Source organism: Nerophis lumbriciformis, linkage group LG19 (assembly GCF_033978685.3).
Source record: "Nerophis lumbriciformis linkage group LG19, RoL_Nlum_v2.1, whole genome shotgun sequence".
Lineage (NCBI taxonomy): Eukaryota > Metazoa > Chordata > Actinopteri > Syngnathiformes > Syngnathidae > Nerophis > Nerophis lumbriciformis.
The window spans coordinates 13978467-14005950 of NC_084566.2; the positions used below are offsets into that span (position 1 = coordinate 13978467).

A 27484-nucleotide genomic window follows, 5' to 3' on the forward strand; every position below is an offset into this window, starting at 1 on the left:
GTGTGTGACTATTGTTTGGACTTTAATTTTAACTTTAATATGAATGAGGTCGATCCCTTCGACTTGGTCAATTGTAAAGTAGCTCGCTTGCAGAAAAATTGTGGGCACCCCTGATTTAATCTTTTATAATTGTTCCTTGAGAAGAAAATACAAACAGGTTGCTGAAATGTGACTGGAGAACATGAAATATGAAGCCAAAAACCCATTAAATGTACAAAGAAGCTTTCGGACCACAATGAAAAATACGGTGAGAATGAAGTCCTAGAAATATGACAATAAAATGAAATAGCAAACTCAGTGACCTGCAGAAGATTACTGTCAAGTGACGTCTGAGCATGTCAATATTTGGTTTTACTGATTGAGCAAAGTCACAAGGAGTGACGCATTAACCAGCAAATGGTGCAAGTCACTCCAGCCTGAATTATAGGGAGACACCTGACGGAGTCGCAAAAAGCAAATGATTTCCTGATAATGTGCAGCCTGGCTGACTCCTCGCCCTGCTCCAGTTGCCTCGATCACAGGAACACACGTGTCAACCAGCAAGAGCTTATCATGTCACGTGGCTTACCTGAGATCGATGTGTTTGACACGAAGCAGTCGGAAATTCTGCAAGACGAGCGTTTCCAGGTCGTTGCCGGCCATGCACAGCTTCTCCGTGGAAGCCAGCCGCTCCAGCACCTGCGGCACGTGGCTGAATTGGTTGAAGGAGAGCCCCAGGTAAGTCAGCCTCTGAAGTGAACCCAGCTCTTCGGGAAGCTCGGTCAGGCTGTTGCCGTCCAGCAGGAATGTCTGCAAACTGGGAGGACAGTGACATTAAATAAAGGAAAAATTGAACAAATTGGTGCATGTTACACAAAATGGTCAGCAGGTGGCAGCAACAGCCAAAGTGCCCCTACTGGCCACTTCTGGAATGTGCAAGCATACCAGATCATTCCAGCAGATTAACTTTTCATTTCACTCTCTTTTTGCAGCCCACATGTGGGTTTTATGTTCAGCAGCGAAATGAGTTTGAGGCGCGTGTTAAATCAAAACTGTCTTACTAACATGGCTAAACAACTCCTTCAAAAGGAAATGCTTTAAAGAGCTGTATAGATAACAATAGTGTGCTCCAGAGTTGTGTCTGCTCCTTCTATCGTAGAAAACATGCCCTATCAATGCACAACAACAATATTATAAGATAAGGACCTTTTATTTTTGAATATTTTAGAACAATTTTGTATATTTACTCCAGCGACCCCGAAAGGGACAAGCGGTAGAAAATGAATGGATGGATGGATGATACGGCAAGCTCCCGTGTTCACATTAACTTTAATCCTACTGTTTATGGTTTGTGACGCAAACTGGACAACACACAATCTAATTTCATGCCAATCTAAATGGGATTCTTCCCTAATCTTCCCTTCAAGAGAGGGTCCTCCTCAAAATTCCCTAAAACTACGACATACTGTACAATCTGTAACCAGTTAGCAGAATTAGGTCACTTTATCACAAGACAGAACCTAACATAATGTCGTCCAGACCAACGCATTGACACAACTCTGCGTTGTGTCATCTGAAGGTCGCAAAAGCAAAGAGTGGAGTTTGCTAAAACAACACAAAAAGAAGTGTAAACATTGGCTCGTACACATTAAATGAGGCAACGGATCGGTAGAATAAGAATGACTTGTGCGGGACTGGAGTCAGGGACGGGTCATGACAGCGGCGACGTTTGAATAGCGAGCGTCACAATGGGGGTTAGCGCATGTTGAAACTAGTAAAGTACACCGTGGCGGCGGCAATGCCAGGTGCTAGTTACTAGGTGACCGCCGCAACATTAGGCTATGTAAACTTTTGGTAAAAGATATAAGGTTTGACGGTTGTGGGGATGGCAATGGCCTCATGTGAGTCATGAAAACAACAACAAAAAATGAACCCGGTTTTTCACACACTAAAAGGAACATAACCCATTACTGAAAGGTTATGAATTATATTATTTTTCAACAGGTCACATAATTGTGCAACAATATTTAATGTTTCTTCTGCCAATTAAAGTATATTGTGTGTTGTATTATTCCATACTTAACTTTGTTGGAGCAATTTGACTTGATCAAGTCCACACTACAAAATATTACAAGTATGTACAAAACCCAAAACCAGTGAAGTTGGCATGTTGTGTAAATCGTAAATAAAAACAGAATACAATGATTTGCAAATCCTTTTCAACCTATATTCAATTGAATAGACTGCAAAGACAAGATAATTAACCCTCGCACTGGAAAATGTTGTTATTTTTTGCAAATATTAGCTCACTAGGAATTTGATGTGCAACATGTTTCAAAAAAGCTGGCACAAGTGACAAAAAGACGGAGAAAGTTAAGGAATGCTCAACAAACACTTATTTGGAACATCCCACAGGTGAACAGGCTAATTGGGAACAGGTGGGTGCCAGCTTCCATGAAATGCTCAGTCATTCTCAAACAAAAAAAATTAAGTTTCTCAGTTCGAACATTAAATATCTTGTCTTATCTTGTCTATTCAATTGAATATAAGTTGAAAAGGATTTGCAAATCATGGTATTCTGTTTTTATTTACGAATTACACAACGTGCCAACTTCACTGGTTTTGGGGTTTGTACTATAATTTGTGCCGATATCGTTTTGGGTTAATATTGGTATCGGCCAATACTCAAAGTTCCAAATATTGGTATTGTATCAGAAGTGAAAAGGGACTGTCCTAAAAATATATTACAAAAAGCTAGTTAACATTAGGGAGCGGAACAGGAGGACCCAAACGTTAGCAACACTAGCATAGCTATGTGAGTTTCAATGCTAACACTACACTCACACTTTAACAGCAATATCATGCTATGTTAGCCTAGTCTCTGATGAAAAACTAAATGATCAAAGCTCCAATTTCTGTATTTGACTGACTGATATTTGGCAGAGCTCCAGGCTTTATTTTAAGATCGGTAGTGAAGTCTGTTATTTTTAATTTTTTTTACAAAGCTGTCTTGTGTGAAGAAGCGATGGTGTAACATCCATAATGACGTCATTGAAACTGTTTTTTTTTGGTGGTCATAAACAGGCACTTGGGACACCGTTTTACGTCATTAAAATGTCAATTGTGAATTCTGTGGAGACCTAACGCAGAACTCTGACGCGTTCTGCCTTGCTGTTACCTACTTGGTCATGGCTCCCACAGAGCCGGGGACACAGGGCAAGTAATTACAGCTGAGGTTGACCTCTGTCAGCGTAGGGATGTCACAGATGGCCAGTGGGAACTGCCCGAGGTGGTTGTTGGACAGGTTCAGGCTCCGCAGACGAGAGAACCTATACGCATTAAAAGAGAAAACAACACATCCTTAATGGAGACTTTTTAACATTTGCAGGGTTTTACGTTGAGTTTTGCAAACAGCGGCAAACCCTGAGGTCTGTGTTGTGCATTCAAACACTAGAGACGGCTGGCATTTAGAGAGGTGACTTTCACGTGGGTTTTATTTGTGTACTACTACACGCATACCGGCATAAGAGCAATGTGATAGTAGCTGTTTAATCTGGCCACACTGGATTTTTCCCTCAACTATGTACACACATACATGCATACCATCAAGGTGACCCAAAAATGTTCAGAGTGATCGATTAAGGTGGCCAAGTGATTTCTGCAAGCAACCTGTGTGTTTGTGCATGTCATTCACCCATGAAATCCCCCTCTGCAATCTGCTGAGTAATGCTCATATCACTCCCCTGCTCCACTCGTCTGTCCTATCGTGCCATCTTCGAGTGTGAGCCTGTCTGAAGCTGCGCTGACGATTTCATCTCCGCCACTGATGAGTTTATGATCTTAAAAGTCTGTTTGTCGGTTAGCAGGATTAGAGGGACGAGTTTGACAGAGCTCTACGGGGGACTGCAGAATGGCTCCTGGTGGAGGGAACCATTTAAAAATAATATAGGGAGAATTTGCTGCATTCAACAGAACAGGAGACACATGAACAATAACAACTCGATGAGGCAATTCCTGAAGGAATTGCGTGTGAATGCTCCAATGAAGTTGAACTGAAATGCTGACAGTATGTGGTATGAATGTAAGAATAGTTTGAATATTGAAGAGTGGGAAAGTGTTAGTTGGATGAGTTGAATGTGTTGAAGGTGGAATGGTTTGAATAGGTTGAAAAATGTGCGAATTGTGGAAGTTTAAAAAATTGACAATTCATTTTAAAGGGGCAAATGTCCCTGAAAACTGGAAATTCTTGGAAATCTGGGAATTTTAAAACATTGTTGAAGGAAAGCACACAATTTTGAACAGTCTGAATATTTTTGGAGTTGGAACGGTTTGAATCGGATGAAAAGTGTGGGAATTGTGGAACTTTGAAAAAATGTCCCATTCATTTCAATGGGAATTTCATAGACATTTGGGAATTTCGGGAAAAGCGGGAATTTTTTGGAAAATGTTAAAACACTTGAATGTTCTGAATGAGTTGAAATGGTTGGTGTTGGAATTTTTCAAATCGGTCGAGAAATGTTGACATTTTTGATTGAGAAATGGTATTGAGGAATTCCAGGAATTTCGGGAAAACCGGGAATCTTTCCATTTCAAAAAACAAATTCGTTTTTTGTCCTGATTAAGAGGAAAGTTTTGACAGTGGAACGGTTGAAATGGGTTGAAAAATGTGGAAGGAATAGTCGCCAGAAAAAAGGGTAAAAAAAAAAAAAAGATTACTGATGGTTTGAATTTCCGGGATGAGTGGAATATGTTGAAGGTGGAATGGTTTGAATCGGTTGAAAAATGTGGAAATGGTGGAAGTTTGAAAAATGGCCAATTCATTTTGAATGGGAAAAATGTTCCGGAAAACCTGGAATCTGGAAATCTTGGAATTTTTGGAATTTAAGGAAAGCCCGCAATTCCCGAATAGGCTGAACAGTTTGAAGTTGGAACGGTTTGAATCGGATGAAACATGTGGAAGGCAGAGCCCGCCAAAATCTGTAGAAGAAGAAGAAGAAGAATAAATAGAAAACCACTTGTGTCAATGCTTTGGAGCATTCACACACATGGTTTTCGACACCAAAATTAGGGTTGCCAACGGTCTTTTTGAAAACCGGAGTCCTCTTGTTTTTAGGAACAAATGTGCATGTTCCCCTATTGTGCTATGGCAATCAAAAATATTGTAGGAAATGTCAATGGAATTCATGAACGTCAGGGAGCTTTATATAACATTTCACACTCTTTTCTTCTGTTAATCTCTTGTGGTGTAATGGTGTACGCTTCTGCCTAACGTGGAAGAAAGTGAGGGTTAAATTCCCTGCCAGGAATGGGTCTGGAAGGATATCTGGTGTAGCATAGGATACATTTCGGACTTAAAAATGTTGGATACTCGTGTTAAACAAAGCCAATGCCTCAAATCATAATGTTCATTCATTTTGGCTTGAGCTCTGTTTGCTACGTTGTGATGTCACAGCGAGGTGGACGTACTTATTTTGATTAAGACAAAGTAATTGGCCAGACAGAGAGGAGCTCCTTCCCCACTGCTTCAATTTATGAGGAAACACAATTAAAGGTAAGATAAAGTATTATTTTCATCTAGTCGTGGCATCCACATAGGTGACCAAAATTAGAAGGTTTGAATGTGCTTAAAAAGTACTTAGACACACTGAAATCTTTTGACCAAGTTTATAGTAACTCAAATAAATACACACTGTTAAAATACACACTATTTTTCATATTGTGTGTTTCTGATGCTTCACTGATGTTTTAGTCTTACTATTTTTGTCTTTTTTTAAGATTTATTTAAATGAAACAATTTATTATTTATTATTTCTGGCGGGTGTTGTGGTGACCAACTCTGTTCAGTGGTCAGTGAAGGCACAGTAAAAACACCTCCATCTTGTATTCCTCTGAGTATAAAACAATCACTCTGTCCTAAGGAAGCACAGTTTGAAGGTTCAATGTGCACAACTAAGTAGCTTAGTTGCTCAGACAGCAATGTATTTATATAAGCTTGAATTGAGGTATGCCGGTTTTTTTTATTGGGAAAAGACGGTAATGTTTGTTGTTTTCATTAATAACATTTATCGTTACATCCCTACTGGAGACTAGGGTTGTCCGTGTCCCAATACTAATATTTTGGTACCGGTACCAAAATGTGTTTTGATACTTTTCAAAATAAAGGGCACCACAAAAACAATTCATTTTTGGCTTAATTTTAACAAAAACTCTAACGATATGATATGGTTCTTTTTGCACCCAAAGAACAATTTATTAAAATAAAAATTAAAAGGCTTTGGGCTTTTCTTGTTGCGCTCAAAGAACAATTTACAATTTTGTATATTACATATAGTCTGGCATAATCTAGGATTAGGTTAGAATATAATATAAAGCTTTATTGACATTATGCTTTATGAGATATGGTTGCCATTTTTACCGCTTGTCCCTGTCGGGGTCACAGAGGGCTGGGGCCTACCCCAGCTGCATTAGGGCAGGAGTTAGGTGCACCCTGGACAAGTCGCTACCTCATTGCATGGCCAACACAGATAGATATACAAATACAATCATATGTAATTACTAAAAACAATATTATGGCTGAAACTACACAGATAGGACATATATCATGTAAAACACACACAAAGGAGAAAACACAAATTGTAGCAATTTGTTACAAAATTCAGTCATTTTACAAGCATTAGTTTACACTACGTGGGCGGTTTTAACGCCGCTAATATTTGTCATTAAACCAAGCAGCTGTGCGCATGTCTACGTAACACAACAGAGGAGCTACTTAACTAAATTACCTGTCGATCTGACTGCTTGTTATTTAATTGTTGAGCTAAGTTTAAAGCAAAAGTGGTAATACTTTAATCATGCCACCTTTGGTGAGGCATGTTTTAAATGATGCGCTTGCAGCTTGGCACTTCCGTGTTTAATGCATTATCTTTATTGGTAGTTTTGAAGCCCAAATACCTTCATATTGTGCTTCACGCATTCTCTTTTTTAACCAGTAGAATTGCCTTGATTTGCCATTTTTCTTCTCCTCACTGTTTCTCCTTGTGCACTCTGTGAGTGTGTGCGCGCTGACACACTAAACATGCTCCTCCGCTCTGAACGTCACCACCGCACGGCAGCATGCGGATTAAAAAAAAGTACCGGTATTTTTCAAAGGCAGTATAGTACCGTTTTCAATTCATGAGTACCGCGGCACTTTATTAGTACCGGTATACTGTACAACCATACTTGAGACTAATCATTTTCTTTGGGAGGAGACTGGAAGCAGCAAGAAAACGAAGCGCTGCAGCAAAGTGGATATTGCGGAGTACAATACTGCAGTGGTACGACCTCTACTTAAAAAACCCAGCCTCGACCCCTCTCTCCTCTCTAACTTCAGACCTATCTCTAATCTTCCATACATTTCCAAAATATTAGAGAAGGTTGTCTACAGTCAGTTGTTGCCCTTCTTAGAGGATAATGGTATCACTGAGCTGTTCCAGTCCGGTTTTAAAGCCCTCCACAGCACAGAGTCAGCGCTTCTAAAAGTTTTTAACGATGTCCTCCTGTCCACTGATTCTGGTAAATATGTTGTCCTGGTGCTTTTAGATCTGTCTGCTGCGTTCGACACCGTCGACCACGCCACCTTAATCACTCGTCTTGAGAACTGTGTGGGCATTAAGGGCGCCGCCCTCAACTGGTTCCGGTCGTACCTAACCGACAGGAGTTTTTGTGTAAAAGTAGACAGTTTTATGTCGTCCACAGCTCCTTTACCACATGGGGTCCCCCAGGGCTCAATCCTTGCCCCAATTTTATTTGCACTTTACCTTCTCCCCCTTGGTTCTATTTTTAGGAAGTACAGTATTGCATTTCATTTTTATGCCGATGATTGCCAGATTTATTTTCCCATGGCACAAAATAACACGGTTCAACGTCTTATTGACTGCCTGCACGACATCAAAGTCTGGCTTTCAGCTAACTTCCTGAGCCTAAATGAAGATAAAACAGAAGTTATGTTGTTCGGTCCAAGTCGCTCTCCCTCCCCCAACGTTGACCTCGGCACTCTGACCCCGTATCTCAGCGACTCTGTCACAAACCTGGGGGTAAAGTTTGACTCAGATTTTAAATTCGAAAAACAAATCAGCAGCGTCGTTCAAAAAAGCTTTTATCAATTACGCCAAATAGCGAAAGTGAAACCGCTTCTATCAAGACATGATCTTGAGAAATTAATCCACGCTTTTATCTCGACTCGTCTTGACTACTGCAATGCCCTGTATGTTGGCATTAGCCAGGCCTCCCTCGCCCGCCTGCAGCTCGTGCAGAACTCTGCTGCTCGTCTGCTAACACAGACCCGCAGACGTGAGCACATCACCCCTATTTTAGCGTCCCTTCACTGGCTCCCTGTGCGTTACCGAATACATTTTAAACTCCTTTTATTTGTTTTTAAATGTCTAAACAACCTCGCGCCAACCTATCTCTCCGACCTCCTTCAGCCTTACTGCCCCACCCGATCCTTAAGATCAGCCGATCAGCTGCTGTTGACGGTCCCTGACACAAGGCTGAAGCTTAGAGGTGACAGAGCTTTTGCCGTTGCTGCTCCCAAGCTCTGGAACGACCTACCCCTGAGTGTTAGACAAGCCTCCTCTCTTCCTGTTTTTAAATCTCTCTTAAAAACATACTTTTATTCCATGGCTTTTAACACTGAGTGATATCCATCCTGCAATGGCGCCCCATAATACACCTGCTGTGATCCTGTTTTTATGTTTTTATGTTTTTATTAATTCTATTTTAATTATTTATTTTTTATCGTGTTCTGTTTGTATTGTGTTGTGTTTGCTCGGTACTCGTTTTATCTTTTAACCTGTTCATTGTACAGCACTTTGGCTACCCCTGTGGTAAATTTTAAATGTGCTCTATAAATAAAGTTGATTTGATTTGATTTGATTTGATTCAAAGCTAACGCACAGCAACAGGTTAAGCTATTTTTATACCCTGTGTACCCAAATTATACAATTTGGCAATGACAAATCCGATCAATGAGAAACTAGCAGGTATTTACTTAGCACATAATGCTTCATCTGGGCATGCTGATCAAGTACTAGAAATGTTACACAGTACTTTGCAGTGGAAATTGGTAGTATAGGAACTGTGCTCCACAGTGACTTTGGCAAGTTATCATCTTTCCTTAGAGGACCGGACTCAGAGTTTCAGATTCAGAAGAACTCTCTTCAGAAGCCAAATAAAGAAAAAAAAAAAGCTGTCTCAAAGGCCCCAGTCAGACCGAGCAACAAAAGAGGAAGTCGCCCGTAGCGGGGCTGCCCCGCGACTGAACACCACGTAATTCCCAAAGGAGTAGCAGAGGTTCAACTGGAGGAGAAGCCTGACAAAGAACATAGAAAGTTAAAAATCTCCTCAGAAGGGCATTGTTGCACTAGGCTAGCTTTGGTGGAGATTTATGCTCTCAAAGTGCTATACCGTCGTAAGCCCTGTACGAATACTTACGATGTTCTGTTTAACAATAGTGGCGTGATCTCGTTGAATTCGTAGCCTATTACCAATAAACACCCTTCATCATGTCGAGTCGTGTGTCAGAAGCTGCTTCACAACTTGCTAATGTATACCCACATATGCAAATAAACAGGCCAAACACATTTGCACGGCGCTTCAGTCGGCGAGGGATGACTTCAGTCTCGGAGAGAGTGTGAGAGAGGCAGAGAGATGCATGCTGGGAAGGCTGTTTAATGCCAGAGGAAACTGCTCGTCTCCCAGACAACTGATTATGCATATCTGATCCACCAGTAGGTATTTGGCCACAGAGCAAAGATGGCATGAGGCGGGGTTCCACGCATCGCTCTCCTCTTGGGAGAAATAACAAAAGCACAGTGACTCCATGTTACATGTCACAGACACACTGCCTGTATTTATACGCCACGCAAACAGAGACCTTCACAATGTTATCCAAACACATTCATACAGGGCCAGAAAGTAGTAGGTTCTGTTTTACCTTACACTCTCCACCCTCTGTTAATATCTCTTTCTCATTACTGACCTCCTTGTGTGTAACACTGAGTCAAATGAGGATGAGCCGACTCTGGTTTTAATAAGGCCATGCTTCAATGTTTGGCCACTAAGGGATCTCACTTTGGTTTTAAAGGGCTCATCTAATGCTGACAACATAGGCACTTACAGTCATGGCCAAACATATTGGCACCCCTGCATTTCTGTCAGATAATGTACCACTTGTCCCAGAAAATTGTTGAAAGTACAAATGTTTTGGTATTCACATGTTTATTTCTTTTGTTTACATTGGAACTACACCCCAAAAAAAAAAAGCCAAATCTGATATTTTACACAGAACTCCAAAAATGGACTGGATAAAATTATTGGCACCCTCAACTTAATATTGAGGGTGCCTTTGGAAAAAATAACTGAAATCAGTCGCTTCCTGTAACTATCAATGAGTTTCTTACACCTTGCTACTGGAAATTTGGACCACTCTTCTTTTGCTAACTGCTGGAAGACCCATGACCTCTGACGGAGACCCAGCTTTCTGACACTGGACCCTACATTATGCCCCAAAATTATTTGGTACTCCTCAGATTTCATGATGAAAAGCACACAGTCAAGGCATCCGGTACCAGAAGCAACAAAGCAACCCATCAGTGACATGTTTGACTGTCGGCATGGTGTTCTTTTCTTTGAAGGCCTCATTTTGTTTTCTGTAAACAGTGTAATGATGTGCTTTACCGAAAAGCTCCTCTTTAGTCTCATCTGTCCACAGGACGTTCTCCCAGAAGGATTTTGGCTGCCTTAGTTAAGTTTTTGCAAACTCCAGTCTTGCTTTTTTATATCTCTGTGTCAGCAGCGGGGTCCTCCTGGGTCTCCACCATAGCGGCCCTTTTCATTGAGATGGCGACAGATAGTGCGAGCTGACACTGTTGTACCCTGTGTCTGCAGGTCAGCTTGAAGTTGTTTGGAAGTGGCTCAAGGTTCTTGATCCACAATTCTAACAATCCTTTATTGCAGTCTTTCATGAATGTTTCTCTTCCTTTCACATCCAGGGATGTTAGGTGGGGATTATGTTGTTCCAATGCAAACAAAAGAAATAAACATGTGAATACCAAAGCATTTATCATTTCAACAATTTTCTGGGAGAAGTGGTGCATTATCTGACAAAAATGCAGGGGTGTCAATATTGTTGGCCATGACTGTATTTCATAGGTCTGGACCCAAAATGGTGTCTACAGGTAGTATAGACACACTAGGATTTTAGGCTTGTCTTCTAACAAGTTTGGAACGCCCACTTTAATCTCCAAAATGTTGGCGGGCCGGCATCAGCCTGCTGACATCACCCTCAGACAACTGGAGGCAATTTCATATTGCGCAGTATGTGTTTTGGTAGCATCTTCATCTTGAATCATGTTATTTTATCGCAGAATTTAAAGGAACTATCAAATATGTCTGCCAGTGGCATTGTTGCAGGTCGTACCAATACAACTAAAGAAGGGGTCAGCCTGCAAACATTTCTAAATGATGGGAATATGAGGAAAGTATAATGGACCTCTCTAGTTGCAAAATGGGATGGAACAAGCGAGAGGAAAGTAATTTTCAGTGATCATTTTAATGATATTGACTTTGAAGAAGAAGGGTCAGAGTTTGTATGGAAAATATTTTTTAAAAACAAGCCAACTGTGATCCCAAAAATCAGGAGCACCCCTGAAGGAAGAAAGACTGAGTCAGAACCTGCAGAAAAACAGAGAAAAAAGTGCAGATCCGGTGCTCAGAAAAAGAAGATAAGCCGATAGTATTCTCTTCTACTGATGTTTTCCTTTATATTTTTTGGTCATAATGTTAACGATATCAGTTTTGAAGCAACCATAGACTAGGGCAATAAAAACATCAAGTCACACCAAGAGGGGGTGACATATCGAGTCTGGCGATTGAAAGGGGGCGTTCCAAGTACATTTAGTTATCTACAAATCTACTCAAAAACAAATTTATATTATGGGAAATGAGCAGCACGGTGGCAGAACTGTGTAGAGTTTGGAAGTTCTCCCTGTGACTGCGTGGGTTCCCTCCGGGCACTCCGGCTTCCTCCCACATCCAAATACATGCACCTGGGGATAGGTTGATTGGCAAAACTAAATTGGCCCTAGTGTGTGAATGTTGTCTGTCTATCTGTGTTGGCCTTGCGATAAGGTGGCGACTTGTCCAAGGATAGGCTCCAGCACCCACCGAGACCCCGAAAGGGACAAGCGGTAGAAAATGGATGGTTGGATGGGTTATGGGAAATGGGTAGATTCGTTTTCAGGAGCAAAAAAGAGAATTTTTTCGTGAAATTTTGGTCATCTGGGCGCTATCCTTCAAAACCCCTTTCATCCATTCATCCACATCAGGGGTTGGGAACCTTTTTGGCTGAGAGACCCATGAAAGCCAAATATTGTAAAATGTATTTCCTTGAGAGCTATATAATATTTTAGTAACACTTTAGTATGGGAAACATATTCACCATTAATTAGTTGCTTATTAACATGCAAATTAGTAACTGTCTCTTAATTAGTCATTATTAAGTACTTATTAATGCCTTATTCTGCACGGCCTTATTATACAACCAGTAAGCCATTAACTAAGAGTCTTCCCTCAATAACCTCAGAATTATTGCTTATTAGTAACCCTAACCCTCATATGTTTCCCTCGTGTCCAAATAACTCTAAATTAAGTCTTTGTTACTTAGAATATGTTCCCTATACTAAAGTGTTACCAATATTTTTTAACACTGAATACAACTAAATGCGTGCATTTTTAAAGTAATACTAACATTTTTAGAGTGTAATAAGTATCTTATTCTTTTCAATAACATTGTTATTCTGAAGCTAACCAAAAATAAATAAAATACTTCTTACTATTAATGCGACTTCTTGAACAGGTGCGCTAGAAAATGGATGGATGGATTAAAATGCATGAGAATGTTTTATATTTTGAACGTTATTTTTAACAATGTGATTACCAGCTGAATTATTCGTTACTTATCGTGTTAAGCAATGTCAGCTAAGATTTAAGATTTCCAGCACTTTGGAAACATTTTGTTGTTTAAATGTGCTATATAAATAAAGTGGATTGGATTGGATTGGATTGATTTATCTGAGAGCCAGATGCAGTCATCATAAGAGCCACAGGTTCCCTACCCTTGATCCACATGTTGCAGATGAAAATAAATGGCCAAGAAAGAGCATCTTTGTCATTCCAACTCATTCACAACTTTATCGCAAGCAGACTCACAGGCTGGATGCATGTAAGATCACACGAGCACAACCACTCGTTCCTGTTGTTGCATTATTTGTAGCCTGCAGAAACATTTTCTGTTGGATACAAGGGAGATCGCTCTGTCTGTCTGTAAAATCCCACATACACAATGCTTTTGAATGCAACACACAACTGCACACATCGTGTATATACACACGTCTTGGCTGTAGCGCTGTAATCTAGACCCCGCAATAAGCAAGCAGCAGATGGTGCCCACGGAGAGGGAGCGAAAAGGGCCAGGGACATTAAAAGCCTCCCTGCAGATGAATCTGGCCTTCTGGGCTCATTTGGCCACGTCTGGTACAGCATAGCCCTGGCTAGCCTCTTCGGGCTCTGTGCGGCCCCGCTTATTTCTGGCGTGCAAACTGCAGGGGGACACTTAAGTGATTCAAACTGGTCTGTCATGGCCTGCCAGGTTCCATATTGCTTCTTGTCACCATCTACTTATACAATAGCCCATCTCATTGTCATACTAGCCAACCTTGATACCTCCGATTTCGGGAGATGGGGAGGTATATATATATATATATATATATATATATATATATATATATATATATATATATATATATATATATATATATATATATATATATATATATATGTATGTATATATATATATATATATATATATATATATATAAAAGAAATACTTCAATTTCAGTGTTCTTTTATTTACACATATACACACACATAACACTCCTCACTACTACCGTACTAGTTTTGAAGCAATGTATGATGTTGTGTGTCAGTGTATTAAAGTGCCAGCTGGAATAAACACACGCTGAGCAATAGCTCCTTGCCTACCTACTTTATGGGTTATAGATAAACCTATGGATAACGGAGACATATATAATAGTCTCCTTCTTGTTGTGTGTGCAGTTGCGCACTGAGCGCCAAAAGCCGTAGTTGTTATAACGTGACTGGGCCGGCACGCTGTTTATATGGAGGATAAGTGGACGTGACGACAGGCTTTCCTCACTCAGGTCCAGCTGGAAATCAGGAGAAATTTTTGAGAATGGTTGTCCCGGGAGATTTTCGGGAGAGGCACTGATATTCGGGAGTCTCCCGGAAAATTCGGGAGGTTTGGCAAGTATGCTCATCCTATCTAAGCGTGCACACAAGTGTGATTATGTCCTGCTGGACATTAGCAATGGTGTCGTACCTTTGCAGCTGCTGTAGCCACTGGTCGGCGGGCAGGAAGTTGTGTTTGAGGTTGAGATGGGTGAGGTCGTGGCTGTAGAAGAGGTTGGGGGGAAGCTGCTCCAGGCTACAGAAGGACAGATCGACTGAGTTGATCCTCTGAGACACCATCTAGACGCAATAAACACACAGACACACAGTTTATAAGACACAGGCAGGTAAACAAGATTATGTGTGTGTAGCTTATGGCTGAAGGGTCAAATGTCACTCAGTGGCCAATCTTCTTAGACCTATCGGCGTAGCCAGGGAAAGTCCAGCAGGTTAGTTATCTGACCTAAGAGCACATTACATCAACATGTTTCTAGCTAAAAGTGTGATTGGATCAGTTGTTCCCTGGCCAACCCTTGAGGGACAATACTATAGAAACGAAAGTTTGATGCACTTTAGAGTAGTCAGTGCACAGCATGTATAGTAGTCTAAATTTACTCTGATTATTGTCACACATGAGTAAAATTCACAGTGACCAAGTCCATATTGTGTAAAAAACACAGGTGTCAAACTCAAAGCCCGAGGGCCAGATCTGGCTCGCCACATCATTATATCTGTCCCGCAAACACCTGGAAATGATATCTGTCAAATTACTTAATATTTTCTCACTCAATGTAATTCATTATTAAAATTTTGACAGAAAAAATATATGTACTGCTTGAAATTGCATTCCTTTTAAACTTGAATATTACAGTATATTACCATACTTTCCAAACATGTTTTTGTCTAAATAAAAATACTTAACTTTACAGCAAACTACCCATTAAATTAATAAAAATGACAATACATTTTACGTTGTTCTTTACAGCATCCATCCATCCATTTTCTACCGCTTGTCCCTTTCGGGGTCGCGGGGGGTTCTGGAGCCTATCTTTCTTTACGGCATATTGCTGTAAATGTAAAAAAAACTACTACTGTTTTTTGCGTTAAAATTCTGTTGACTGAGCTGCCAGTTATTGACTGTAAAATCTACGGTTGTTGTTTTTAACGTTGTATTACTGTAAATGGAAAGACGGTACATTTGTTTTTACGTAGAAAAAACTGACAGCTAAGTTGCCAGAATAAAAAAATAACTTTTACTGTTTTTCCATTAACAATATAATGTTGTAAAAAACAATGTTAATTTAACACAAAAATTCTGGCAACTAACCTGCCAGCTTTTTCCGTAACCCCCCCCCCCCCCCCCCCCCCCCCAAAAAAAACAGTAGTACTCTTTTTCCATTTACCGTAAAATGTTGTAAATGTAAAGTTTTTAATGTAAAATCGACATTCTACTCAAAACAATATATACAATTAATAATGAAATCCAGAGACAAAATCATACATTATTCACTGTTTCAAGCGGCCCTCTGATGGCAGCCATAACTGCCATGTGGCCCTCAGTGAAAACCAGTTTGACATCCCTGGTGTAAACGTGTCACTATTTAGTATGAGCACAATCGTCACTTAGCAGTATTTCTGCTGGAGTAATGGACGATTCGATTCGCATCACGATACATGGGTTACGTTGCGATTCAAAAACGATTTATTCTTTAAAACAGAACGATTGGATTTAGTGTATGGACGATTTGATACGATTCCATTTAGTGTATGAACGATGTGATTTAGTGTACCAGCGTTTCGATTCTATGATTAACATTTGTTGATGGACACATTCTTTTTTACAACACAAAAGAACATAAGCATTCCTTCCTGTGCATACGCTCCTCTTCATGTTAGAGGATAAATAGTTAGGACCTGTGCGCCAAGCGCTCAGACTAGATCTGTTCTGTCCAAGCTAAATCTGTGAGCATGAAGTGATGAAAACTACTTGAATGAGAGGCTAAATGTCTTTTAACATGGTAATGTTCAAATCCAGGCTGAAAACACTTATTTAATTGTGCATATGACAACTGCAAGTATGTTATTGACATTCTTTGATTTGAATTATGATTGTTTTATGATGACTATTTTATGAAGTCATGTTTCCTTGCAATGAACCAGCGCTCCCTATTGCTGGCAGCACTCATGCACCACCAATACAATGATACTACCACTACCATCCTTGACTGCAGGTAAAACACAATTTTCTAGGCACTCTCTCGTCTTGCCAGATATTTAGGCAATAATGACCGCCTGTAGGCATGGGCTGGTTACAGGTTTTAAAGTATACGGTGGTATTAAAAATTGACGGTTTTCAAAACCACTGACATTTTATTTCATCTGTACGGTAAAAGTGAGAGTAAAATCATTCAGGTCGCATGCGGCTGTATCAACTGTATCGAACCTAGTACTATACACCGGCTAAGTTAAACGTAAACCTAATATTTTTCTCTACAATGCTAGATCCTGGACGTATGCACGTTTATATTGACAATTAAATGCTTTTCTCTTCTAAATCATGTTAATACATTTGCTGCACTGCTGCTTCGAAACCTTGGAAACAATAGAGGCCCGAGCCGGCTAATACAGTTTGGTATGTTATAGGCTACATAATCGAGGCTTGCGAACGTAATAACGGATTATATTACGAACTGGTCCATTGCCAAACACGGTAGGCACTGATCCAATTAAAAGTAGTTTTGGCCACTGTGATGCTATTGTCTTTAGAAGGCTAAGCTAGCTACACAAAAATTTGAGCTAAAATTGCTAACATACCATTCACACATTTTTAACCAACTGTTATTGCTTACCGTTTCATTGTCTCCTAGTGCCATAGATAGAAGACAATGAAAAATGCGTGTTTTTATGAAAGTCTGTGGTTGAAGCAGGATTAATCTTTGCACACGGAGCGACTTGGCACATTGCCACAAATCATAAAAGTTAAAAGTGAGGCACGTTTTTACTTTAGATGAGGCTGAGAGTTTGTGTAGTGATATGAGCTAGTTAAAGCATTTTCCTTCATTGGGTTTAATCGTGGACATGATGTTGTAAGCCGGTTTTACATAAAATAAAATGGGCTGAATTGCGCGAGAATGTTTAGGTACATTTCTACAGGTACATTTAAAGTTAAAGTACCACTGACAGTCACACACACACTAGGTGTGTTTGTGTGAACCCCTTGTGGGGTGGAACCCCTTGTTCCACTCCCTGGGAGGTGAGGGGAGCAGTGAGCAGCAGCGGTGGCCACGCTCGGGAATCGTTTTGGTGATTTAACCCACAATTCCAACCCTTGATGCTGAGTGCCAAGCAGGGAGGTAATGGGTCACATTTTTATAGTCTTTGGTATGACTCGGCCGGGGTTTGAACTCACGACCTACCGATCTCAGGGCGGACACTCCAACCACAAGGCCACTGAGCAGGATAATCCGCTGACGTCACATATGGCAATGTCACAAAAGGAGCAAACTCCAAACGGACCGTTTGAGGAAGTAGAAAGGAAAGCAAGATAGTTTTATAAATATCTCTGCAATTCCTTTACAGTTTGATTTCAAATATTCGGGACTTATGCAGATCCCAAATACACATAAGCAGTTACAAATAGGTAAGAAAAGTTGTGTTTGCATGATAGGGCCCTTTTAAGAATGGCATTATCATTTATTTTATGTAGAAAGAGTATCGTTATCTATTTTACACACATATGCTCCACTGTCATCATGTTCTATTATGTTGTTTAAAATGACTGTTTAACTGAAAAATGATTTCAAAATAACACATTTCAAGGCTGTAATTATAATACCATAACGTGATACTTTTGCCTAACGTTATCATACTGTCAATGTTTTGTGCCTATCTCTAAGTCAACTTATTGTCTTAGTAGAGTAAATCTATATTGCTATCAAGCTGTACACTGAACGGTTGCTGAAATGTGAGACCTGTACTCACTTTTGTGAGATACCTCCAGTCCATTTTCTAAGCCTCAACAAGGTCAGGCAGATTACATCATATAAGAACTTGACAGTGTAGGAATAGTTTACTACACTCATCCTAAAGGAAACAATTGATGCCAGAGTGAGGGGGCTGTGTCCTTTATCAGTTGAGGGTTTGGTCCCTAACTAAAGGCAGTGCTTAAGGCAAACTGGCCTTTTGCCTGAAAACCAAATTTCATAGTTTCCATCCACACTGGGTCTAACCGCTTTATATCTATTCTTGCAATGCATGAACAAGCTGTCTGACAAGCATCCACCTCCTGACTAAAGGTGAAAAGGCAAACACTTGGGCCACGTTTGTGCGGTCTAGGCAAGGGCACGTGTTGCCTCTATGCAGGCTTCTATTCTGAGTGGCCCTCTGGGTGCTGGTGACATGCACGCCCCTGTTAATATTTAGAAAAGAGGTTTTCTGGCTATGACCTACTTCAGTTCAAGTGAGAAAAAGGAGAGGAGAGAGAGAGAGAGCAAGGAGGGGTGACCCTTGAGTTCCACACCAAAGTGTCAACTACAGTGAAATATGTTCACTTTGCTGTGCTTGCACATGCTCTGTGATCATGGCTGTTACTTTGTGCCCCCTTTGCAGTCACGTGTGCTTGTGATTTATAATGCAGTTGACCCGTAAATAAAGCCGTGGGAGCATATGCACGCATTCCCTCGCTCCATCTCACTCTGACGCCCTTTTTTGCTGGCGGTACCTTGGCAGCGTGTCTGTGCCAGCGGAGGTGCTCCGTGAAGCTGTCGAAGCTGACGTAGTAGGTCTGACTCTGAGGCCCGGCAGAGCTGAAGGCCAAGCAGTGATTGTGCTTCTTCACTTCCTCCACCTGCAGATATCAGACACACACAGTTAGAGGGATGTGCCAATACTTGCCCTCTCCATGAACATTAACCCACCCCGAGTTACAGTATTGGCCACAAGTTTTGAGAGTTACCTAAACTCTGTGTTTCAACAAATTTGCTGCCTCACATTTTATGTGTCTGTAAAAATGTAAAATGAAGCGGCAAAGTTATTGAAATACAACATTTTTGACCATGACTGTTGATGAGGGGGAAAAAAAAAGAAAATAATAAAGCAGGCTTCACTACTTGAGCGCTTTCTCCTCTGTGCATAGGCTAACCTAGCATGATGTTGCTGTTTAAATGTGACTGGAATGCATTCCAACAGACATGCGTGGGCAAACAGCTCATTAGCATTAAAGCTGCAGGCGCACACTGTTCACAGTTGGGCTTACAATAATCACTTTAAACCAAATTCTAGCATCAAGGCTCAAGTTTGACCCACTTCCAGCCATCCATTTTCTATCGCTTGTCCCTCTCGGGGCTGGAGCCTATCTCAGCCGCACTCGGGTGGAAAGCAGGGTACACCCTGAACACGTCGCCACCTCATCGCAGGGCCAACACAGATAGACAGACAACCATTCACACTCACGTTCACACACTAGGGCCTATTCAGTGTTGCCAATCAGCCTAACCCCAGGTGCATGTAAAACACAAAAACGTATATTTAAAATAATATAATATAATTAGTAAACATGATCAACAATAGGTAGATGTTAAGGCCTTAACGCCTGATACTAGTGAGGAGTAAATGACCCTCAGTGAGTGTATGGCACACTCAGTAGCTGTATTGACACCGCACTGATACTGTGTTGATTTAAAAAAAAAATTAAAAAAAATAAAATAAAATAAAAAAGTCACATTTGACCTGCAAATAAAATTAGCACATTAATGTTTTTTGTTTTGTTTTTGTTTTTTACGTATTGCTGCGCGGAAAGAAATACAAAATGCTATAAAGTCTGGTAAATGAGGGAAATAGTAAACAAGGAAAGAAAACCAATTATCATATTTGGTTCTGCCAAATCAGCATTATCCCATACTTTGGATTTTTCCCTTTTCTTAGTTCCATTTAAATATCCATCCATCCATTTTCTACCGCTTATTCCCTTTTGGGGTCGCGGGGGGCGCTGGAGCCTATCCCAGCTACAATCGGGCGGAAGGCGGTGTATATATTTTATTTATTGTTTTATGTATTTGTTTTATTTTCTTAGTTCCATTCAGATCGATGATTCGACATCTTTCAGTACAAGCTGTCACTTGTGAACCAAAATAATAGGCAAACTCAGTTTGGTACTTAGCAGTCAAATGACAACGGAGCTGTATCGGTCACATGGCTTTTTCTTAAAGTGACACACACTTCGAGGGACACAGTATCACTCATCGTGTTTCATAAGGAATCCATGCTTCAGTATAGTTTGACACATCACTACATGATACAATTTATACCCAAATGTATGATCAACTTGTAAAACCAAACTTTGTTGAAGCACTTTTGACTAACACGATTGCTTCTTCTCCATCTTACAGACTTATAGTACCGTAATTTCCAGGCCAGAGGGCACACCGGATTATAAGGCGCACTGCCGATGAGTGGGTCTATTCAGGTCTATTTTCATAAAAAAAAGGCACATCGGATTATAGGGCGCATTAAAGGGGTCATAATATTTTTTTTCTAAATGTAAAACACTTCCTTGTGGTCTACATAACATGTGATGGTGGTTCTTTGGTCAAAATGTTGCATAGATTATGTTTTACAGATCATCTTCAAGCCGCTTTCTGACAGTCGCTTCAGGATGCGCCGTTTTGTGGGCGGTCTTAGTTATGTGACTCATCTTCGACAGCGTCTTCTCCCTGTCATCTTTGTTGTAGCGGTGTAGCGTGCAAGGACAGGTGTGGAAGAAGTGTCAAAAGATGGAGCTAACTGCTTTAATGACATTCAGACTTTACTCCAATCAATAACAGAGTAGCATCTCCTCATCCGTGGCTCACTAGTGCAACAACAACGCCGGAAATGTGTCCCGTGAAAAAACGTCCGACCGGAACTCTCTAATAACTAACGTTCCTTTGGTGAATAATGTAAACTCACTACACCGGTATGTTTTAGTGCTTTTATGGAGAGTTTACTGACAGATATAAGTAAGAACTTTACACTACTTATATTAGAAATGGCAACAGTATGAATGTCCCATAACAAGAAGATAGAGACAAAGAAGAAACTTATCGGCTACGACTACAAAGGCGGAAGTGTGCAAATTTTCAGGACTTATGCAGATACCAAATACAAATCAGCAGGAACCAGAAGGTAAGAAAAGTTGCTTTTGCATAATATTGTGAAACAAAATGGCAGATAATATGTCTTGCCTTATACACACACACCATAATAATACTCGTATGTTGAAGCACAGTACAATCCATCAAGCGGTGCGGCTTCATAGCTTACCAAAGTCGTACTAAAAAATGTTGATAGATTTTTGAGCGCCGTGTGTAATGTTTTATATTTTCAATGGAACATATACCATTTTTGGTGTTGTTTACTTGAGTCATATTGCAGTCTACACGTACCTCTTGTGTGTGAGTGCCATCTACTGGTCACACGTATCATTTCGCAATGTATCAAATAAAATAACTTCCAGGTCGGTCAGCACAACCAAACTGATTCCGTACATTAAGCGCACCGGGTTATAAGACGCACTGTCGAGTTTTGAGAAAAGGAAAGGATTTTAAGTACGGTACATATATGCAAGATTTGCAGGCACATGCATGTTGACGAAAGGTTGTGAAAAGTGAGCACTGAGAGGCTTTCTTAGGGGAGAAGAGCCCTGAGAGCTAATCCTGCAGCTTTATAAAGCGATACATAGATAAAAGGTCACATTTTCTTCCCTGGAAAATAGTTAAGGAAAGCTACTTTGATAGCTGCAGGGATGAAATAAATACTGTAAATGAGCTGAAGGTCAAAATATATCTGATAAGGTGTTGCTTTGTAGCGGTAGGTGAACATTACGGCTTCGGCATCAGTGTAGAGGCGTTGTGACGTACTTTCCCTCCGATCAGCGGCAGTATGTGCATCTTCCCCGTCTGGCTCTCCTTGACAGAGGAGACAATGAGGCAGGTGCCGCAGAGGATAACCTGCCGTTTGGTCCAGCGGTTGACTGGCAGCTGAAGCTTCCCTTTGCGGACGTTGTACGTCCCTGACAGCTGGACCCGCTCCAAGCTCTCAATGTTTTGGGGCTTCCCTGGAGGAGAAAAGAAAGAAGAGGAGGGGATGATGCAGGTCTTTTGGGTAAATATTCATCCTCTGAGTTCTCTGAAGAAGAGTTGTGTTTATGTAGCACATATCATACAAGTGGCATGCAAAAAATGAAAGAGACAAATAAGAAAAAGACAATTGATTAAATCGTGTTTGATCAAAACAACATCATTCAATATTTTCCGCAGAACATGTAAATGCTGCATCACTATGTTGGCTGACCTGAGTCAACAGAACAAAAAGTCACATAAAATAATAAGTAAAAATTGCAAATCCCACAGAAAGGGCATGTGAATGCTGACAAAAAGCACACTGAAACGCCAAAGGAAAAAATGGATAGGGGACTGTAATTTGACTTTCTTTTTTTCCAACCCTTTATTTGGCAAGGATGAAAACATATTTGGTCATTTGAGTGGGCGTAGAAAATGGACTCCTTGTGTACAACAGTGGAGATTGTGAATTTGCCCATGTGGCATTATAATGAGTGTAATACATAAAACAATAACTAAATAGAAACCAAAAGTAAAACTAACATTGTGATGTATGCCAGCCAATCAGTGAAGTAAAATAAACTTTTTTTTAAAAACTCTATAACGATACATGCACCGACACAAATGAGTACAACAAAATATAACAATGATAATTATTTAAATAATATCTGTAAGTCTTGATGCATCAGAGCAAATCATAGCAACGTTTTTGGAATTGTCATCCCGTGTCACTGTCACGAGTTGTGAGAAATAAAAATATTGCGTGAGGCTTCAGCAGCTCTCGCAATGCCTAATAATGAAGTTTTTAAAAAGTTTTTCATTTAATTATTTTCGTACAAAGGGTGCACGACCAATATTAGGATATAAGGAATTATGACGTCACACAGATAACTAAGATAACAAAAATTGCTTCGACACACGCTCCAATGAGACCAGATTGCCCGTAATGGGTTAGGGTGAGCAAATCAAGTGCTCCCTTTCTCTCACTTTCCATGCTGTAAATCTGTCGTAAACTTCCCCTAAGCTCACTGTAAACAAACATGGCGTTAATCGTGTAGGATTTCTTCTCTGTTTCAGAGTAAGACATTTCACATGCGGTTTGCACCAAATGTTCTGCAAACATTCCACAAGGAGGCAAACAACATCACACTTTAACACATCAAACCTTATCAGCTAACTAAAACGCTATCGTCACTTTGACAGTGTTTTGAAAACCAACAAAGACTTGCGCTGTTGAAGGAGTCGCCCCAAAGCCAGCCGCATAGAGAGACTTTCCTATGGCTGTGGCGTTTGAGAATTGCAAAAAGTTTGCCAGAGACAACTCGAGGGCTAAAGCAATCTGTGATTTCACCATGGAAATGATGATGCTGGACGACAGCACTTTACCATCATCATATTGGACAAAGTCAAAATGCTTTCCTTCACAACAAATATGAAGATGTTTCTGTCAATGGTTATCAATCCAATCAAATAGAGTTGATCCACAAGGTTCTGTTTTAGGTAGGGCTGGCCGATATGGCCTTTTATTAATATCTCGATATTTTTAGTCCATGTCACGATACATGATATATATCGCGATATTTTGCCTTAGCCTTGAATGAACACTTGATGCATATAATCACACCAGTAGGATGATTCTGTGTCTACATTAAAATATTGTTGTTCATACTGCATTAATATATGCTCATTTTAAACTTTAATGCAGAGGGAAATCACAACTAAGTCAATTTACCAAAACTGTATTTATTAAACAGTTATTAAGCAGGGCCACAAACATGTCATTTCCAAAACAGAAAGTGCAAGATTGTCAGAGACATTTTAAAACAAGCTATTAGTGCACTTTTGTGCATGATGTCACAAAGATGACAAATCAAAACAACACTAAATTAAAGTGCACTTTTTGTACAGAACGCCACTACGATAGTTTAAAACAAATAAAAGTGCACTTTTGTGCATGATATCACACAAGATATTTCAATAAGTGTCAAATAAAAATGAGCTGCATAATAGGAAATCAAATAGTATATGTCCTTTGTTCTGTGGTAGGTTCCTGCGGACGTTATATCCTTCTGTTGTCGATTTTTTTTTCATATAGTGTTGATGTGGAAATTGTTGCTTCGGCATTTTGTGGGTGTGGCACCGAATGGAGATGTTGACATTCAGTTTCAAGCACTCTTCATTCTCTAGCGGGTGACTTTTCAAATTATGCTACACATTAGCAGTGCTACTACTTTTTGCAGCAACGCTTTTGTCGCATAATTGTTCAACATATTCCCGCTTGAATTCAAACCACCGCCAGACGATGGACCCCGTGCTGTTTTTCTTGGGAATTAATTCTTCCTCCATTTGTTACCAGATTCACACCTTCTCTCTCTTGTATTACCACACGCAACGCACCGTTAGCATCACAGCTAATGTTAACCATGTAGCTACCTCTCTGCTCGTTGCACACGTGACGTATGTAAGAAGGTGCGCTTGTTTTTCATGTCTCTGTGAGAAGGAGAGACAACAAAGAGTGGGAAACGCACGCAGTGTAATGCCTGCAGCTAAAAGCAACTGTGTGAGAACATATACTCGAATATCACGATAGTCATTTTCTATATAGCACAGAGACAAACACGCCATATATCGAGTATATCGATATATCACCCAGCCCTAGTTTTAGGCCCAAATCTTTTCTCTATTTTCATTAATGATTTACAGTGTAGTGTAGTGTAGTGTGAAAGCAGTGTATTTTTGTTGTGTTTTATTATATGTGTATTTGTGTAGGGAACCCCCTGAAAACCTAACGCTGCATCTCAAAGGGCTATCCCAAATTAAAAAATGTTTTTAAAAAAAACTGGAAATACTGGCTTTTGTCAGGACCAATCTACAGGTAGTTAGTCAAATCCACCTTTGGTTGAGTAGTTTATACCTCCAGGGGTGCACGAACTACAGTTAAATCTAAACTTGAAAAATAATAAATGATAATGATAAATGATAAATGGGTTATACTTGTATAGCGCTTTTCTACCTTCAAGGTACTCAAAGCGCTTTGACAGTATTTCCACATTCACCCATTCACACACACATTCACACACTGATGGCGGGAGCTGCCATGCAAGGCGCTAATGAACACAAATAAGTTATCGTTTGTATCGGTCTTAAGAAGCAAGAAATTATATGTGTAAAAAAAAATAAAAAAATCTTGCTCCCCTATGTTATACTTTTGTTAGGCCCTCCTCATGTAGTGCGAAAGTTAAGAGAATGTAAATTACAATGTTACATACAAACTTTTTTTTTTCATGCCATCAGTTTGCCGATTAATTAAATGTATTTCATTTCTTTTAGCAAAAATGTGTTTTTCTTGTTGTGTCCACAAAACAATCATTTACAAGGCTTAGCGAAATTGCCGTCCCTTCTCAATAAACTCTGCTAAGTCCGAAGCTGTGCAGGGCGGTTGCAGCAGGGGACATATCAGGAGGTGCTCCATGGTCTGTGGTGCAGTGCCCCAGTCACACACAGCACCCCCGTCATTCAGGTACCCCCATTTAGCAAGAGTGGCTTTAGCTCGTCCAACACCAGATCTTAGTCTGTTAAGACAATTCCACACTGCGCAGTTGGTATCTGCTCCAGGGGGCAGTGCCTCGCTTGTCTTTAGCTCCATTGTTGTGTCTGGTGAGAGGTTGTCAGGTCGTTCTTCCCACCGAGTGACTCCACTGCTTGTTCTGTGTTTTAAGAGGTGGGACGTGCTTCAGGAAACTTTTCCAGGATTTAATGTGGCTTTTGGCTGGCACATGAACGAAGAGAGGATGTCGTTGATCACGAGATTGTTGTTGCCACTCTTTCTTGCTTGCTGCATTTCGTCGTATCTCTGGTGGGACTATGCCTGCCAGGGTTTATAGCCGGTCTGTAGGTGTTGGTTTTAGGCAGACAGTGACAAGTCGACAGCAAGCATTGAGGGCGGGGTCCAACTTGCTGGCATGGCCAGCTCGCTCCCATACTGGGCAGCCAGTGTGGTTGTTTTCAGCGTCTATGGGTTAGCATCACAGGTTGTTCCAGTGAGCTTGCGGATGATGTCGTTCCTCGCACTCACTTTACACTTGGTTTTCTCAATGTGGGTCTTAAAAGAGAGGCATCTATCCAGGGTTAACCCCACGTAGACCGGGTGCTCGCAGTGTTCGATGGAGGTTTCTGACCAGTTGACCTTCAGTTGGAGATTGGCTTCACAATTTCTCAAGTGGAAGGCACACACCTGTGTCTTAGATGGACTTGCACACGTAAAGTGTGAGCTCTGCCAGAGCATTGGAGAGTCTATCTTCCACCACTTTGAAGTCAGTGCCTTATCCACTGATACCAAGGTTGTCTGCATAGATAGAGCGGTGAGTGTGTGCACTTTTTGGTTGGTCGTTGGTGTAGTTGTTAAAGAAAAGTGGTGCAAGCACACTTCCCTGTGGAAGGCCATTCTTGAGGTTTCGCCACCTGCTTTTGTTTCCTCCAAGCTCAACAAAAAAGTGCCTGTTTTCAAGCATGCTTTCAATCAGTTCTGTCAGACTGATGTCCCTTGTGGTCTCCAAGATCTTGCTGAGTAGATCTCTGTAGTTGCAGAAATGGTTTAATAATTCAAATAAATCAAAGCAACCTGGACTGAACTGATTGTGGTCTACTGTTTTATTGTTCTATGCTGAACATAGAAATAGGCGCTGTTTACACTGCACACCAAATCTGATTTTCTTGGCCTCAAGTGACACAGACCGGATTTTTTTTTACCAGTCTAAACATTCCAAATTGCTTCAAATATAATGTTTTTGTATCAGATTCAGGAGGAGGCAGACCAAATCCGATCTTTTCAAATGTGACTTCAGTCTAAATGGCAATGTGACCTGAATGTGACCCATATGTAACTTTTTCGTCAGCTTTGGGCGAGCTACGTCATTCGTGTGCACTGGGAAAGATGCAGCCCGCGGGCAAAATCCGGTTTCTGCGAGCAAAGTCATTTTTACATGACCAAATTTTCGGTGCATCCCTCGTGAGTGGTGCGCAATTAATAGGCTATATGTAATATACAAATACATATTTTGATTCCAAAGAAATCGCGATTTTTGAAGTACTGGAATTGACACTGTGGTGTATTTGTTTAC

The 27484-nt window shown here is 40.6% G+C and overlaps 1 protein-coding gene across 1 annotated transcript in view; it reads right to left on the minus strand.

Annotated features, from left to right (window-relative positions):
* The window catches only part of phlpp1 (PH domain and leucine rich repeat protein phosphatase 1), a 101591-nt gene that overhangs the window by 14342 nt on the left and 59765 nt on the right, over positions 1–27484 (minus strand). Inside the window, exons 2-6 of the mRNA XM_061979552.2 lie at positions 22164–22360; positions 18989–19114; positions 14420–14568; positions 3162–3308; positions 569–796 (exon numbers count right to left, since the gene is read on the minus strand). Of these exons, the coding sequence (XP_061835536.1) occupies positions 569–796; positions 3162–3308; positions 14420–14568; positions 18989–19114; positions 22164–22360 (847 nt within the window). The remainder of the gene's footprint in view (positions 1–568; positions 797–3161; positions 3309–14419; positions 14569–18988; positions 19115–22163; positions 22361–27484) is intronic.